Genomic DNA, 15,252 nt, shown 5'->3' on the forward strand with positions numbered 1-15,252 from the left:
GGAAGGCCAGTTGTTATGCTACTTAATACTATTTGGGGCTAGAGTCGAAAGCAATATGCTAACTTGTCCCTCAGGGACTGGAAAAATGCCAAATGGTTTTATATGATTATAAGTTTCTATGTCAGACCTCTCTGGTAACTTTGAGAAAATCTGTGAGAAGAAAATAAATGTTTCTGAATACCAGAGTTGCACACTTTAAGCATCAAAAGTTTCCTGATATCTCAAAATCTTTCACATGTTATTGTGTCACGTGAAGCCAACTCACCTCCTGGGAGAGTGATCAGTGCTGTCAATTGGGGTATCATGGAGTTTAGAATTATGTTTATGAAACAAATTTTTGGTCAGGAAAGAGCAGAGATCAATTAACACTCGCCATAGGAAAACATTTTCATTATAACAGTCATAAGACCAACGTCCATCAAAAAGAGACGCATTCTTCCTTTTAAGGGCTTTTGGTACCCAGTTGCCGGGTCATCCAGGTGTGACCCTAAGCTGACATAAGCTGACATAACCCCAGAGGTGGGTCTTTAGGTGCCAGTTCTCACAGCACATTGCATATAAGCATGAGCCATGAGCAGAGAAAGCAGGGAGCTCCTGGTACTACTCTCTTTTTTCTAAAAAGTATTTTTGGCAATGTGCACTGTCAGCAAGCTTTACTGGATTACATACCATATCTTGTTATCATGTGTAACTTCTAATATGATATAAAACATTACATTGAACCAACCAATGAAAATAACTGTGTTCCTCGTGGACAAATGGGCATAGTTCTGTGATGAGTAACAGAAGCTGTTTCCATAGAATGCACCCTGGGGTCAAATCAGAATGTGCTCTAACTGTCACTTTATTAAACAAAATGGGAAGTTTCTAATGTAATTGTGGGATGCCTGAGGTCTAAAACTATATATCTTTTTAAATAATATAAATTTATTATATAGATAAGTACATTGTATTTTATTGCGGCTTCAACACTTCTTAAACTTAGCCACAAAGTTTTGCCTTTGCTTTTCCAGTATATTCTGTGATAATAGCAGTTTTACTGTGCAACTCAGATAATTTAATTTAACTGAAGAAAAGCCTTCATCTTTAAAATTATGTGCGTGTATATAGCAGTATGGGGCATCCCAGGTGCCTCAGTGATGAAAGAATCTGCCTGCCAACGCAGGAGATGTGGGTTTGGTCCCTGAGTCAGGAAGAGCCCCTGGAGGAGGAAATGGCAACCCACTCCATTATCCTTGCCTGGAAAATCTTGTGGACAGAGGAGCCTGGCAGGCTACAACCCATGGGTCACAAAGTATTGGACATGAATTCGTGAGCACACACATAGAGCACTAGGCTGCTGCTAAAAATGATGGAACCTTTCCAGAAATGTACTAATTGATGAAATGAGAAAGATCTTTTTAGGCTTAAATAGAATATATTATTGCTACTTTTAAAATTGAAGACATTATTTTTTTCTTCATATATTTGAATTCTATTTTAAAAATTCTAAGAAGTGATATCTAACTTCATTCTAGACAATACTTTAAAAAATCTTAACAATGTTTGCTGGAAATAAAGTGGTCAATAGAATTGCTCGTTTGTTTTGAGCTTTCTAAACCTGGCAACACGAGAGCCCAAATCACTTCCTTGGAGCAGCTGAATTCCTGAGGCTCCACTGGGAATGTGCACATCCTCCCGGGGTATCTCATTCTAGCTTGTGTGCTGTTTGCAAAGCAGGCTTGTCAAAGAGATGGCCTGTGAATTGTAGTAATGGAAACTGATAGGCCTCTGCTGAAAACCTTCAGACCCAGCACAGGAACCAGATGGACTGGGAAAAACTGAAAATTCTCCCAAGTAATTGTTTCAAATAAAAGAGCATCAGGCATGTCTTTAAAACTGATCTAAAGACGATCGACAGGAACGAGCAAGAAAGTATATGCTCTTTATGTGTGTATGTGTATATATATATATATATATATATGCATATATATGTATATGTATGTATATGTATATGTATGTATATGTATACTGAACATTCAGTTCAGTTCAGTTCAGTTCAGTTGCTCAGTCGTGTCTGACTCTTTGTGACCCCATGAACCGCAGCACGCCAGGCCTCCCTGTCCATCACCAACTTCCGGAGTCCACCCAAACCCATGTCCATTGAGTCGGTGATGCCATCCAACCATCTCATCCTCTGTCGTCCCCTTCTCCTCCCACCTTCAATCTTTCCCAGCATCAGGGCCTTTCAAATGAGTAAGCTCTTCACATCAGGTGGCCAAGTATTGGAGTTTCAGCTTCCACATCAGTCCTTCCAATGAACACCCAGGACTGATCTCCTTTAGGATGGACTAGATGGATCTCCTTGCAGTCCAAGGGACTCTCAAGAATCTTCTCTAACACCACAGTTCAAAAGTATCAATTCTTCTATGCTCAGCTTTCTTTATAGTCCAACTCTCACATCCATACATGACTACTGGAAAAACCATAGCCTTGACTAGACAAACCTTTGTTGGCAAAATAATATCTCTGCTTTTTAATATGCTGTCTAGGTTGGTCATAACTTTCCTTCCAAGGAAAAGAATCACCATCTGCAGTGATTTTGGAGCCTAAAAAAATAAAGTCAGCCACTGTTTCCACTGTTTCCCCATCTATTTGCCATGAAGTGATGGGATCGGATGCCATGATCTTAGTTTTCTGAATGTTGTGCTCTAAGCCAACTTTTTCACTCTCCTCTTTCACTTTCATCAAGAGGCTCTTTAGTTCTTCTTCACTTTCTGTCACATGCATATCTGAGGTGATACACATACGTATATATGTGTGTGTGAATATATATAGTTGTTGCTGTTGTTATTAAGTCACTAAGTTGTATCCAACTCTTTGTGACCCCATGGACTGTAGCACTCCAGGCTCCTCTGTTCTCTGCTATCTCCCTGAGTTTGCTCAAATTCATGTCCATTGAGTTGGTGGTGCCATGTATATATACACAAACATATATATATATATATACAAACACACATGCACACACATAGATACACAGACATAAGTTTTTAGATAAGGGGTCACCAGAACAAAACCTTTTCCATGAGACGATGAAGAGGGGCGGTTAGATGTATAGAAGTGAATTATGTGAACTCTAATTCCAGTTCTATCTCCTGATTGTGTAATCACCTGTAAGAAGATGGTCATAACAGTTGGTTGTCAGAACAGTACTTGGCCTGTAGACAACCTGTGTCAGACTAGAACATTATGCCCAGAGATTCGAAAGGGAAAATAAAATGAAGCACAAGCATATGGAATGCATGGGCTGTCTAATCAGAGAGCCTACGTTCAAATCTTAGGTGATGCTCCTAGTTAGGTGAAACCTGTCAGAGCCTCCGCGTTCTTATTTTCTAAGCGAAAGTGCTAGTCCTGGAGTTGGCAGCTGAGGGGTGGATGCAAAGCCCTTGTACTCACTGAACATTCAGCGTTAGGCTGCCTTGCCCCACAACTCTAGAACAGATGGTTAGAAATGCAGAAATTCTTCATTCGTTTGTGTTTTGTGACTAATGAAATTTATTCTGTGTGTTTCTTTTAGGGTGAAAATGGTTTACGTGGCACTCCAGGCTTACCTGGTCAAAAGGTAAACAGTTTTTTTTTAATGTTTCATGTTAGTTAAGAACTTTTAACATCTCAAAAGTTGAAGTTGCACATAATATAATGAAGATACAGGAAATTTGGTGAGACTGAATTAGTCCCCTGACTTGACCACCGCTTGATCTTTCGTCTCAAAGAGAACCCATGGTAGCGACCCCTTCTCAGAGGAGCTACTCTAGGGGAGAACTCTGTGAGAGGGGCTTGGGCACATGTTTCTCTGGAGAATGGGTAGTGGTGCTTTCTGAGGCCTGGGAGTATGACAGCTGCCCTGGGAATGTTTTCACCAAGAGTCTAAATTTTGGTGGTATTTAGTCACTCAGTCATGTCTGACTCTTTGGTGACCCCATGGACTGTAGCTTGCCAAGCTCCTTTGTTCATGGGATTTCCCAGGCAAGAATACTGGAGTGTGTTGCCGTTTCCTTCTCCAGGGGATCTTCCTGACCCAGGGGTCAAACCCAGGTCTCCTGCATTGACAGGTGGGTTCTTAACTGCTGAGCCCCCAGGGAAGCTAAATGAAGTCTAGAACAGGATTGACTGCTTTTGACTATTTGTGGTTACTTTTTTTCCTTTTTTGTTATTTCCCAGATTGAGCTAAATGTAATAGTTACAATGGCATAAAATATTAAATATTGCAAAGATGTTGCAGCTGATCTCCTCAAAAAATGTTTCAGAATGATAAATTTGTAAATAATAAGGACTTTTGCACTGGCCAGATTCTTTGGGCCTAGAATCTTTCTTTTCACCAAGGTGAACTTCATTTCATCCTTTGCTGTCCAAAGGCTGGTTTCTTCTCCTGGGGAGAAATATGATTGGATGTGACCAGCATTATTGGAAACACGGAGACTGGCTTATTCCAGTTTCTTCTGAAGAGATGAGGGGCCACTTTGGGTGGGGCCAGCTGTCATGATACCACCCAGATAACCCACCACAGGGGAGAGCATTATTGATGCAATATTAAATGCCCACCAGTCATGTCATTTCTATGCTCTGGAGATGTTTCACAGACTTTAGCAACCAGAAGTCAGAAGTTACTATACCATCTAGGTTTTGCTCTGTAACTAAAAAATTACCATAAAAAGACAGGCAGTTATCTATAGTTATAGCTTTTGAAGAAATCTTCCTTTACTTGCTTGATGAAAATACCAAGATTGATTTGGCAGAGAAGAAATAGCAAGCCTCTGCATTTCTTCCCAGCAGTTCTAGGCAAAACCTAGTAATACAGCATGCGCCGCATCTGTGAGTCGAGTTGCCAGCCAAGGGACGTGTAGATTTATCTGCTGGGAAACAGTTTTGGACTTTCCAGCAGTTGTTTGTGGTGGCTGCCTCATGCTGGCATTGTAGCTGGGGTACTGGGCCATTTAGCAGCTTCGTGTCAGCTTGAATCAACAGATCAAGTTAAAGTCTATATTTTAGGAAAAAGGGCAGAAAAAAGACCACACATTCAGTGGCAAATGTACCCAAATCTAACTTGTTTTCTTTCCTGGTACGTTTTTTGAGGATAGATGAAGCAGAAAGTCAAAGTGTTAATGGCTAAGTCGTGTCTGACACTTTGCGATCCCATGGACTGTAGCCCACCAGGCTCCTTTGTCCATGGAATTCTCCAGGCAGGAATACTGGAGTAGGTAGCCATTCCTTCTCCAGGGGACCTTCTCTACCCAGGGATTGAACCTGGGTCTCCTGCATTGCAGGCAGATTCTTTACCATATGGGACACCAGATGAAGCAGAAGTAATTGTTTAATCATGTATATATGTGTCCATATACACACATACATATGATTTTATATATAATATACATAGACTATATATACACATATTAAAAAGCTGCATTTCATAATGATGACCCTGTATGCGAGACAGCAAAAGAGACACAGATGTGTAGAGCAGACTTTTGGACTCTGAGGGAGAGGGAAAGGGTGGGATGATTTGGGAGAATGTTATTGAAACATGTATATTATCGTGTGAGAAATGAATCACCAGTCTATGTTTGATACAGGATACAGGATGCTTGGGGCTGGTGCATGGGGATGATCCAGAGAGATGATATGGGGTGGGAGGTGGGAGGGGGGTTCATGTTTGGGAACTCATGTACACCCGTGGCGGATTCATGTCAATGTATGGCAAAACCAATACAGTACTGTAAAGTAAAATAAAGTAAAAATAAAAATTTAAAATAAATAAATTAATTAAATAGCTGCATTTCTATTCTAATGTATGAATGTAAATTATGTTGTGTCACTTTGTTTGAAGAATTGCAGAAAAAAAACTGGAGATAAAAAACCCTTCATCCCCTTGTCTTGGTGCACTCAGGAAATGTTTACTGAGCACTTCTTGTAGGTGGAAGGGTGTGTATGACCCTCCCCAACATTTCCTTGCTGGCTGTACTGTCATGAGTGCCTGACACACATTTGGCATTCAGTGAATAGTTATTGATTGTATGAATGAAACATCAGTGCTCTAAATATCTGTACAGAGTTAAGTGGGAAGATAAGCTTGTCAGATCAGAGAGGTTTAGTTGAAGAACAGGGGGTTTCTACCTCTCAGAGTTAATATGGTGAGTGAGAGCCCACCCTGTTCTGTGCTGGAGAGGCAGGCCATCTGGGCAGGAAAGAGCCTGGCACTGGCTTCAGAGCTGGAGCCAGAACTCTCGGCTCATTCATCACACACGTCTCCCTGGAATGGCCTTCATGGAAGTCAGCTTGAGAAGGACGTTCCTACTGGGTCTAGTGGCATAAACAGTGAGAGTATAATAGCAATGGTGACTGACAGTCTTTGCCAGGCACACTGTTTGATGCATTCAATTGTCAAAAAACCTGTGAGAAAGGTCTTATGGATAGAGAAATTCAGGCTTATGGGTATCATATTGCATTAGTGAAGTGAAGTCGCTCAGTCGTGCCCAACTCTTTGTGACCCCGTGGACTGTAGCCTGCCAGGCTCCTCCGTCCATGGGATTCTCCAGGCGAGAATACTGAAGTGGGTTGCCATTTCCTTCTCCAGGGGATCTTCCCGACCCAGGGATCGAACTCAGGTCTACCGCATTGCAGGCAGATGCTTTAACCTCTGAGCCACCAGGGAAGCCCTCAAATTGCATTGGAAGTAGTGAAACTAGAGCTTGTACCCTGGAAAATTATTCCTTCAGTCAGTAATTAAAATTTTGTGTAACTTTAATATTGGTTTTCAGCTTATATGTTAGAAACATTTTAATATATACAGTTATTGATTTTTCAAATTTAGAAACTATTATTTTATTGTAATAATTACATGTGTTAAAAGAAGTGTACCTATTATTATACACATCATATTCCTCTTCTACAGGGAGAACAAGGTTTTGAAGGCAGCAAAGGAGAAACTGGCGAGAAGGTAAAGATCACTTTTCATGCTTAACTGTGATAACAAGCTGTGTTCTTGAAAACATTCTGAACTAGAATATCTAATTTGATTTTGTGCGTTCCATAAAATCAGTTCAGTGATTTTATAGAAATTCTGTAAAACATTTGTCTCACTTAGAGTAGACTTACCAAATCAGTGACTGTCAGACATCTTTCTAAACTTGTTTAGGTGGTAGTTATTTTTACACATTTCTAGTGAAATGATTCCACTGATACAGAAATGATTCAAATATTTACTGTGTTTTTGTGTCATAACAGCACTGATGGATGATGACGTGTCCAACTCTAAATAAATGCTTAATTTATATGCCATCAGCGGAATTTTCCCTGAGGAAATAAATAGGTAGAACTAAATAAATTGTAATAGACAGGATCCAACAGAAAATGGGTGGCACATTCAAAACAGAACAATGTGAAAGAGTTGAATAAAGGGAATGTTAAAAAGGCAGAGGCAATGTTTTAGAAAACCAAGACTGTGTGATATCACAGATCAGACATAGGGAACTCCTGAAATCCCCTCAAGGTGCTGGTTACCAGACTCAGAGGTAAAGAGAACTCATGTGGAAAGGGCTGCAGATTGGAGCCGAGGCAAGTTGTAAACCCCTCTGTTCAAGCAATCTTTCTGAATCAATTCAAGCTGAAATCATTTGAATTTCAGTTCAAAGCAATTTGAACTGAAAGCGTGGAAGATAGAAGTGTCTTTTAGTTGCTTAGTTGCCAAGCCATGTCTGACTCTTTTGTGACTCTACGGACTGTAGCCCACCAGGCTCCTCTGTCCATGGAATTTTCTTTTTTTCTTAATATAAATTTATTTATTTTAATTTGAAGCTAATTATTTTACAATATTGTATTGGTTTTGCCATACACTGACATGAATCCACCTCGGGTGTACATGTGTTCCCCATCCTGAACCCCCTCCCACCTCCCTCCCCATCCCATCCCTCTGGGTCATCCCAGGGCACCAGGCCCAAGCACCGTGTATCACGCATCGAACCTGGACTGGCGATCTGTTTCATATATGATAATATACATGTTTCAATGCCATTCTCCCAAATCATCCCACCCTCTCCCTCTCCCACAGAGTCCAAAAGACTGTTCTATACATCTGTGTCTCTTTTGCTGTCTTGCATACAGGGTTGTCATTAACATCTTTCTAAATTCTACATATATGTGTTAGTATACTGTATTGGTGTTTTTCTTTCTAGCTTACTTCACTCTGTATAATAGGCTCCAGTTTCACCCACCTCATTAGAACTAATTCAAATTGATTCTTTTTAATAGCTGAGTAATACTCCATTGTGTACATGTACCACAGCTTTCATATCCATTTGTCTGGCGATGGACATCTAGGTTGCTTCCATGTCCTGGCTATTATAAACAGTGCTGCAGTGAACCCTGGGGTACATGTGTCTCTTTCAATTCTGGTTTCCTTGGTGTGTGTGCCCAGCAGTGGAATTGCTGGGTCATATGGCAGTTCTATTTCCAGTTTTTTAAGGAATCTCCACTCTGTTCTCCATAGTGGCTGTACTAGTTTGCATTCCCACCAACAGAGTAAGAGGGGACTTTTCCAGGCAAGAACTCCGGAGTGGGTTGTCATTTCCTACTCCAGAGGATCTTCCTGAGGCAGGGATTGAAACTGCATCTCATGCTTTGGCAGGTGGCTTCTTTACCACTGAGCCACTATATAGGATAGAAGTGTCTTAGTCATCCAGAATTTCCCTTCACACATCATTTGCATTCTTCTGCAGTTCATATGTCTAGCTTTATTTTCAAATAGGACAAAAACAGCACCATTCCTGTGTTTCATAAAATGCCATGTAATTAGACAGCCAGAACGGAGGCTGGAAGGGGGAAAAAGATCATCTCAAATTAGACTGGGTGGCCTGTGTTGAGTTTTCTGGGCAGTGGTCAGTAACTTGCTTCTTCATTAGGTATTTATAGAGAGAATGAGCATCTATTACAATTATAAGATAAATTATGCATGTTATAAGCTGTTTGGTAATTACGTTTCCTCACAGAACAGTGAGAGGGAGCCAGGACAGCCATATAATAAACCTATAACTGAGGAGGAGTCCACTGAGTGATGATTGTTTTTTAAAAGAATCTTCCTTCTTAGGAGTCTCTTGAACATTTTTGCTTTAGAATAACTGTCATTGCAAGACCGTGGCATTAAATGAATGCTTTATTTACATACATTCCTATTTTATTAATGGGACTTTACCTGTAGGAATAAATGAGAATGAGCAAGAAAAACAGATATATTCTCTGTAGTTTAAAGTCACCGTCTCACTAAAATCTTGGTGGCTATTTTGATATTTTACATATAGAGTTGGTGTTGCTCAGTAATAAATAGTTTCTCACAGGTTATGAGTTACAGAAAAACATTAGATACATTTGGCTTCAAAGATTTCCCTTCTAATTCCTTATATCTGTTAACTGTTGCCTTCAAATAGTCCATTTTACCAGGAGTGAAAATATTTATGGAGAATATGGTTGAGGTATCAGAAAGAAAGCACCAAAGAGAAAAGACAATATCTTGAATGATAAGCACAACTCAAGTGGTTAATGGTCAACTGTAAGATTTACATAACAATCCTTATGTTAGAAAATGTGTTTTGCTTTGATTATTATTTACCATTTGTGGGATGTTTTAGTTTTTGCTATTTAATTATGATACATGACCACACATAATTTTCCATAAGATAAATGACTGATATCAAGCCTTAATTTCTAGATTAGTAACTTTTTGTTTCTGTATTAGTTCAACAGGAAAATTATGTGCGGCACTCATTTCGGTGTGAAGCCAGAATGAAAGTTTTGGACTGCTTCTGTCACAATTTGTTTTCTGAACAAAGTCAGTCTCATTTGAGTTTCAGTTCTTTGTGGAAAACTGAGTATGCAGGGAAAATAAGACTCACCCTTCTTCCTTAGTTAATGTGTTTAACATTAGTTGCAAAGTGAAATAATTCAGGGAGTTATTGTTAGAGATATCATATCTACCACAGCCACATGGCTACTGACCAAAAGGAGAAAAGTTTATCAACTAAAAGAAAATGCCACATGATGGTTTCAGGTGACATTTCTGTACCTAATATAATAAACCAAGTAGAAAAATCTGCTGCTTTTCTTTATGGCTAGAAAAGGAGCTTTCAGGGTGGCTTAGTCCAAACCTGTCACATGGTTCCTCAACGTATTGAAGATGCTGCACTCAGTTCAGACACCACACACACAATGAAACTTGAACATGTATAAAAGACCTCATTTGAAAGCATATTCCTGAGTCTATTGCAGTTTATAACATGACAGAAACATAAATAATTCATTTATGAAGGAAAGAGTATTATTCTGGACATGGACCAGACAAGTCAGTCCCGAAGCGAAAATTGCTTGAGAGAATCATTCTTCCCCTCAGAGGTTAGTTTATGGTACTGGTAGGACTCTCCCAGAAGACAGCCCTCTTCAGAGTCACCATGCTTTGGTTTATCTTAGGGACAACCTTGACTCACTGCCCTGTTCCTGGTTAGAACATCATCCAGGGATCCCTGGATCTCTGACAGCATGGCCCAGGAGACAGGAAGGGAGAGGTCTCTATTCTGGCTGAGGAATTGACCCCCAGCTGAGGTCTACATTGGAATTTCTCTGTTTCTGTCAGAGTGGTCGTAACCATCCCTTCTTTTAGAGATTTTCCTTAGGTTCCTTCAGTATTGCCATAGATGTTATGTGGCTACTGCTAGCAATAAACAAAGAGAAGAGTTCACTATTATTTTTTAAATTCATATTATTAAAGTATAGTTGATTCACAATGTTGTGTTAATTTCTGCTGTACAGCAAAGTGGCTCAGATATATACATTCTGTTTCATATGCTTTGCCATTATGGAAAATTCCACAGGACGCTGTACTTCTCTGTGCTATATGGTAGGGTCTTACTGTTTATTCATCCTATGTGTAAAAGCTTGCATCTGCTAATCCCAGTTGTTAACCCATACCTCCCCCAGCCCCTCCCCTTGGTAGCAACAAGTCTGTTCTCTGTCTGTGGCTCTGTTTCTGTTTTGTAGATAGGTTCCCTTCTGTCATATTTGAGATTGCACGTGTCTTTCTCTTACTTTTATTTAGCTTTCTCTTAGATTTGCTTCACTTCGTATGATAATCTCTGGGTCCATCCATGCTGCTGCAACTGTCATCACTTCATTCTTCTTTATGGCTGAGTAATATTCCGTTGTATATATGCACTGCATCTTCCTTATCCATTCCCCTGTTGATGGAAATTTAGGTTACTTCCAGGCTTCTTGGCTTTTGTAAATAGTGCTGTGGTGAACATAGGGGTGCATATATCTTTTTTAAATTATATTAATAGTCTTCTCTGGATACATGTCCAGGAGCAAGATTGCTTTGGACTTCCCTGATAGCTCAGTCAGTAAAGAATCTTCCTGCAATGCAGGAGACCTGGGCTCGATTCCTGGGTTGGGAAGATCCCCTGGAGAAGGAAATGGCAACCCATTCCAGTATTCTTGCCTGGAGAATCCCATGGACAGAGGAGCCTGGTGGGCTACAGTCCACAGGGTTGCAAAGAGTCGGACATGACTGAGCGACTAAACTACCACCATGGTGGTTCTAGTTTTAATTTTTCAAGGAACCTCTTTTCTGTTGTCCCTAGTGGCTGCACCAATTTATATTTCCACCAACAGTGCAGGAGGGTTCACTTTTCTCCACATCCTCCCTAGCATTTATTGTTTGTAGATTTTTTAAATGATGAGCTTTCTAACTGGTATGAGGTAGTGAAGAGTCTGCCAACTCTTTTGATGTAGCCAAATCATTCCTTGTTATATGACCAGAAATAAAGGCAAGAATTAGACTATGAATATCACCTTAGAAAAAGACCACTTGGCAGAGGTTCAGTGAGGTGATATTCATTCCTAAACCTTGATCCCAGTCTTTACTTTTGATCTTTGTGAAAATAGGAATATTACTTGGCTGCACTGATGAAAGGAAAGAGTGAATAGAAAAGCAAATGTAAGCATCCTCTTTAAAACAGAATTCAATATTTGTAAACAGTTGTTTCAGATCGTGTAATTTAGTTTGCTTTTAAAATTATCATTTTTATATTGTCAATCAAACCTTAACTGAAGTTTAAAAACTAATTTCTTCAGCATTAAACTTGATTCTGTTGTACTTTATTGTTAAATATAATTTAATCATGAAAAGCCTGCAGTAGCAACTGTTACTCATGTCGCAGTGTTCCTGATATTTTGTAGCTAAAATATTGCCCATTTTGGTTTATTCAACAGTGACATTTAAGATAACATGGGTACATGTGTGCATGCTAAATCACTTCAGTCATGTCCAACTCTTTGCAACCCTATGGACTATAGTCTTCTGGGCTCCTCGGTTCATGGGATTCTCTAGGCAAGATTACTGAAGTGGTTAGCCATGCTCTCCTCCAGAAAATCTTCTCCACCCAGGAATCAAACCCACATCTCTTCTGTCTCCTGCATTGGCAGGTGGGTTCTTTACCACTAGCACCACCTGGGAAGCCCAACATGGGCACACCTAGCAGCAGATTCTTACAAGGATCTCAGATGCTGCAGCAAGTGTGAAACTTTTCCATTTGATATTAAACTTATTTGATCTCTTCAAGATCTTGTAAGTTTAGTGAAAAGGAAAAGAACCACCAAATTACTTTTGTCCACAGCTCCAGGAGATGTGACAGTGTGCAAGAATTGACGTATTCTGAAGCCCAGAGTGTTCGTGATTCAGCAGGTTCTAACTCATTTTAAAAATTACAGGCAGCATCTTGATCAATGATATTTTCTTTTACTCTGAGTTAAACTAATAGCAATAACTGCAAAACTAACAAAAGCATAAGATTCCTGCCTTAATTCATCCCTTAAAACTTTGGAAAACAGGTTGCTGTAAATTTCCAGTGAGTTGTGATTTTTATTTTCTTCTTACAAGAATGCTGTCTAGGTCCTAAAGTACCTTAAAATAAATTTGTTTAAACTAGGGAATCACATTTACATATTTGTTACTCTGGTTTTACAGCTGTTGCAAATATTTTATCTGACAGAAATTCACTGGAAAAAGTCTCACTGTTACCTTTTTTTAGTGAATTTATTTAACACATATTGTTGTATTATATTACCATCATATAAGTAATATAATCTGTAATATTCTTTTGTAGAAAATGTGATAGTCAAATAAATAAAATTATTAAAATACCTATTGTAATGTACAGTTAAGTATGCTTTATTAATCCAGAATTTTCTGCATCCAATCATTTGTATTTCTTAATTTTCAGATGACATAGCTCAAATTTTCGTAGGCCAGCCTAGAATAAAATATGCATTTAGACATAGTGTTGATTTTATGTATGATGTTCATCCTTTTGCCTTTGATGGGTGCTTCTAAAGATGTGATAGGAGAAATGGAAAATGCTTATGAGAAAATATCCTTCCTATCTATTTCATAACTCATGAACTCTTGGTTTCCACTCGAGTGAATATTGAAGAGCAACATTTTTAATATCAAAAATATATCCACGACATATCATATATTGTCTCGATACATAAATGCTAGGCTAATGAGGAAGATCCAAACAGTCAATCCTAAAGGAAATCAATCCTGAATATTCATTGGAAGGACTAACGCTGAAGCTGAAACTCCAATACTTTGTCCACCTGATGCGAAGAACTGACTCATTTGAAAAGACCCTGATGCTGGGAAAGATTGAAGGCAGGAGACGGGGACAACAGAGGATGAGATGGTTGGATGGCATCACAGATGCAATGGACATGAGTTTGAGCAAGCTCTGGGAGTTGGTGTTGGACAGGGAGGCCTGGCATGCTGCAGTCCATGTGGTCGCAGAGTTGAACACGACTGAGCGACTGAACTGAACTGAATGAGAATGATTGAGGGAACGAGGAGAAGGGGGAGACAGAGGATGAGATGGTTGGATCGCATCATTGATTCAATGGACATGAGTTTGAGCAAACTTCGGGAGATAGTGAAGGACAGGGAAGCCTAACATGCTGCAGTGCATGGGGTCGCAAAGTGTCAGACACGACTGAGTGATTGAACACAAACAATGAGAATGATGGGCATTTCTTTAGTAGTATTTTATGGATTTATTTCTCATAGGTTGATTTAAATTTTATGTTTAACTGATAACAAAAGTTAGAAATTAACTATTTTTATATTCAGTTCAGTTCAGTCCATTCGCTCAGTCATGTCCAACTCTTTGCAACCCCATGAATTGCAGCACACCAGGCCTCCCTGTCCATCACCAACTCAAGAAGTCCACTCAAACTTATGTGCATTGAGTCGGTGATGCCATCCAGCCATCTCATCCTCTGTCGTCCCCTCATCCTCCTGCCCCCAATCCCTCCCAGAATCAGGGTCTTTTCAAATGAGTCAACTCTTCGCATGAGATGGCCAAAGTATTGGAGTTTCAACCTCAGCATCAGTCTTTCCAAAGAACACCCAGGATTGATCTTTAGGATGCACTGGTTGGATTTCCTTGCAGTCCAAGGGACTCTCAAGAGTCTTCTCCAACACCACAGTTCAAAAGCATCAGTTCTTCGGCACTCAGCTTTCTTCACAGTCCAACTCTCATATCCATACATGACCACTGGAAAAACCATAGCCTTGACTAGACGGACCTTTGTAGGCAAAGTAATGTCTCTGCTTTTGAATATGCTATCTAGGTTTGGTCATAACTTTCCTTCCAAAGAGTAGGTGTCTTTTAATTTCATGGCTGCAATCACTATCTGCAGTGATTTTGGAGCCCCCCAAAATAAAGTCTGATACTGTTTTCCCATCTATTTCCCATGAAGTGATGGGACCAAATGCCATGATCTTAGTTTTCTGAATGTTGAGCTTTAAGCCAACTTTTTAACTCTCCTCTTTCACTTTCATCAAGAGGATTTTTAGCTCCTTTTCACTTTCTGCCATAAGGGTGGTGGTGTCATCTGCATATTTGAGGTTATTGATATTTCTCCTGGCAATCTTGATTCCAGCTTTTGCTTCTTCCAGCCCAGTGTTTCTCATGATGTACTCTGCATATAAGTTAAATAAGCAGGGTGACAATATACAGCCTTGAGGTACTCCTTTTCCTCTTTGGGACCAGTCTGTTGTTCCATGTCTTCTAACTATTGCTTTCTGACCTGCATACAGATTTCTCAAGAGGCAGGTCAGGTGGTCTGGTATTCCCATCTCTTGAAGAATTTTCCACAGTTTATGTGATCCAAACAGTC

At 39.7% G+C, this 15,252-nt stretch overlaps 1 protein-coding gene across 1 annotated transcript in view; it reads left to right on the forward strand.

Moving 5' to 3' along the window:
• Positions 1 to 9,086, forward strand: part of LOC108637488 (collagen alpha-1(XIX) chain-like) — a 51,400-nt gene extending 42,314 nt beyond the window's left edge. The window contains exons 6-8 of the mRNA XM_018058115.1: positions 3,557 to 3,601; positions 6,929 to 6,973; positions 9,021 to 9,086. Coding sequence (XP_017913604.1) covers positions 3,557 to 3,601; positions 6,929 to 6,973; positions 9,021 to 9,086 — 156 coding nt within the window. The remainder of the gene's footprint in view (positions 1 to 3,556; positions 3,602 to 6,928; positions 6,974 to 9,020) is intronic.

Source organism: Capra hircus, chromosome 14 (assembly GCF_001704415.2).
Source record: "Capra hircus breed San Clemente chromosome 14, ASM170441v1, whole genome shotgun sequence".
Classification (NCBI taxonomy): domain Eukaryota; kingdom Metazoa; phylum Chordata; class Mammalia; order Artiodactyla; family Bovidae; genus Capra; species Capra hircus.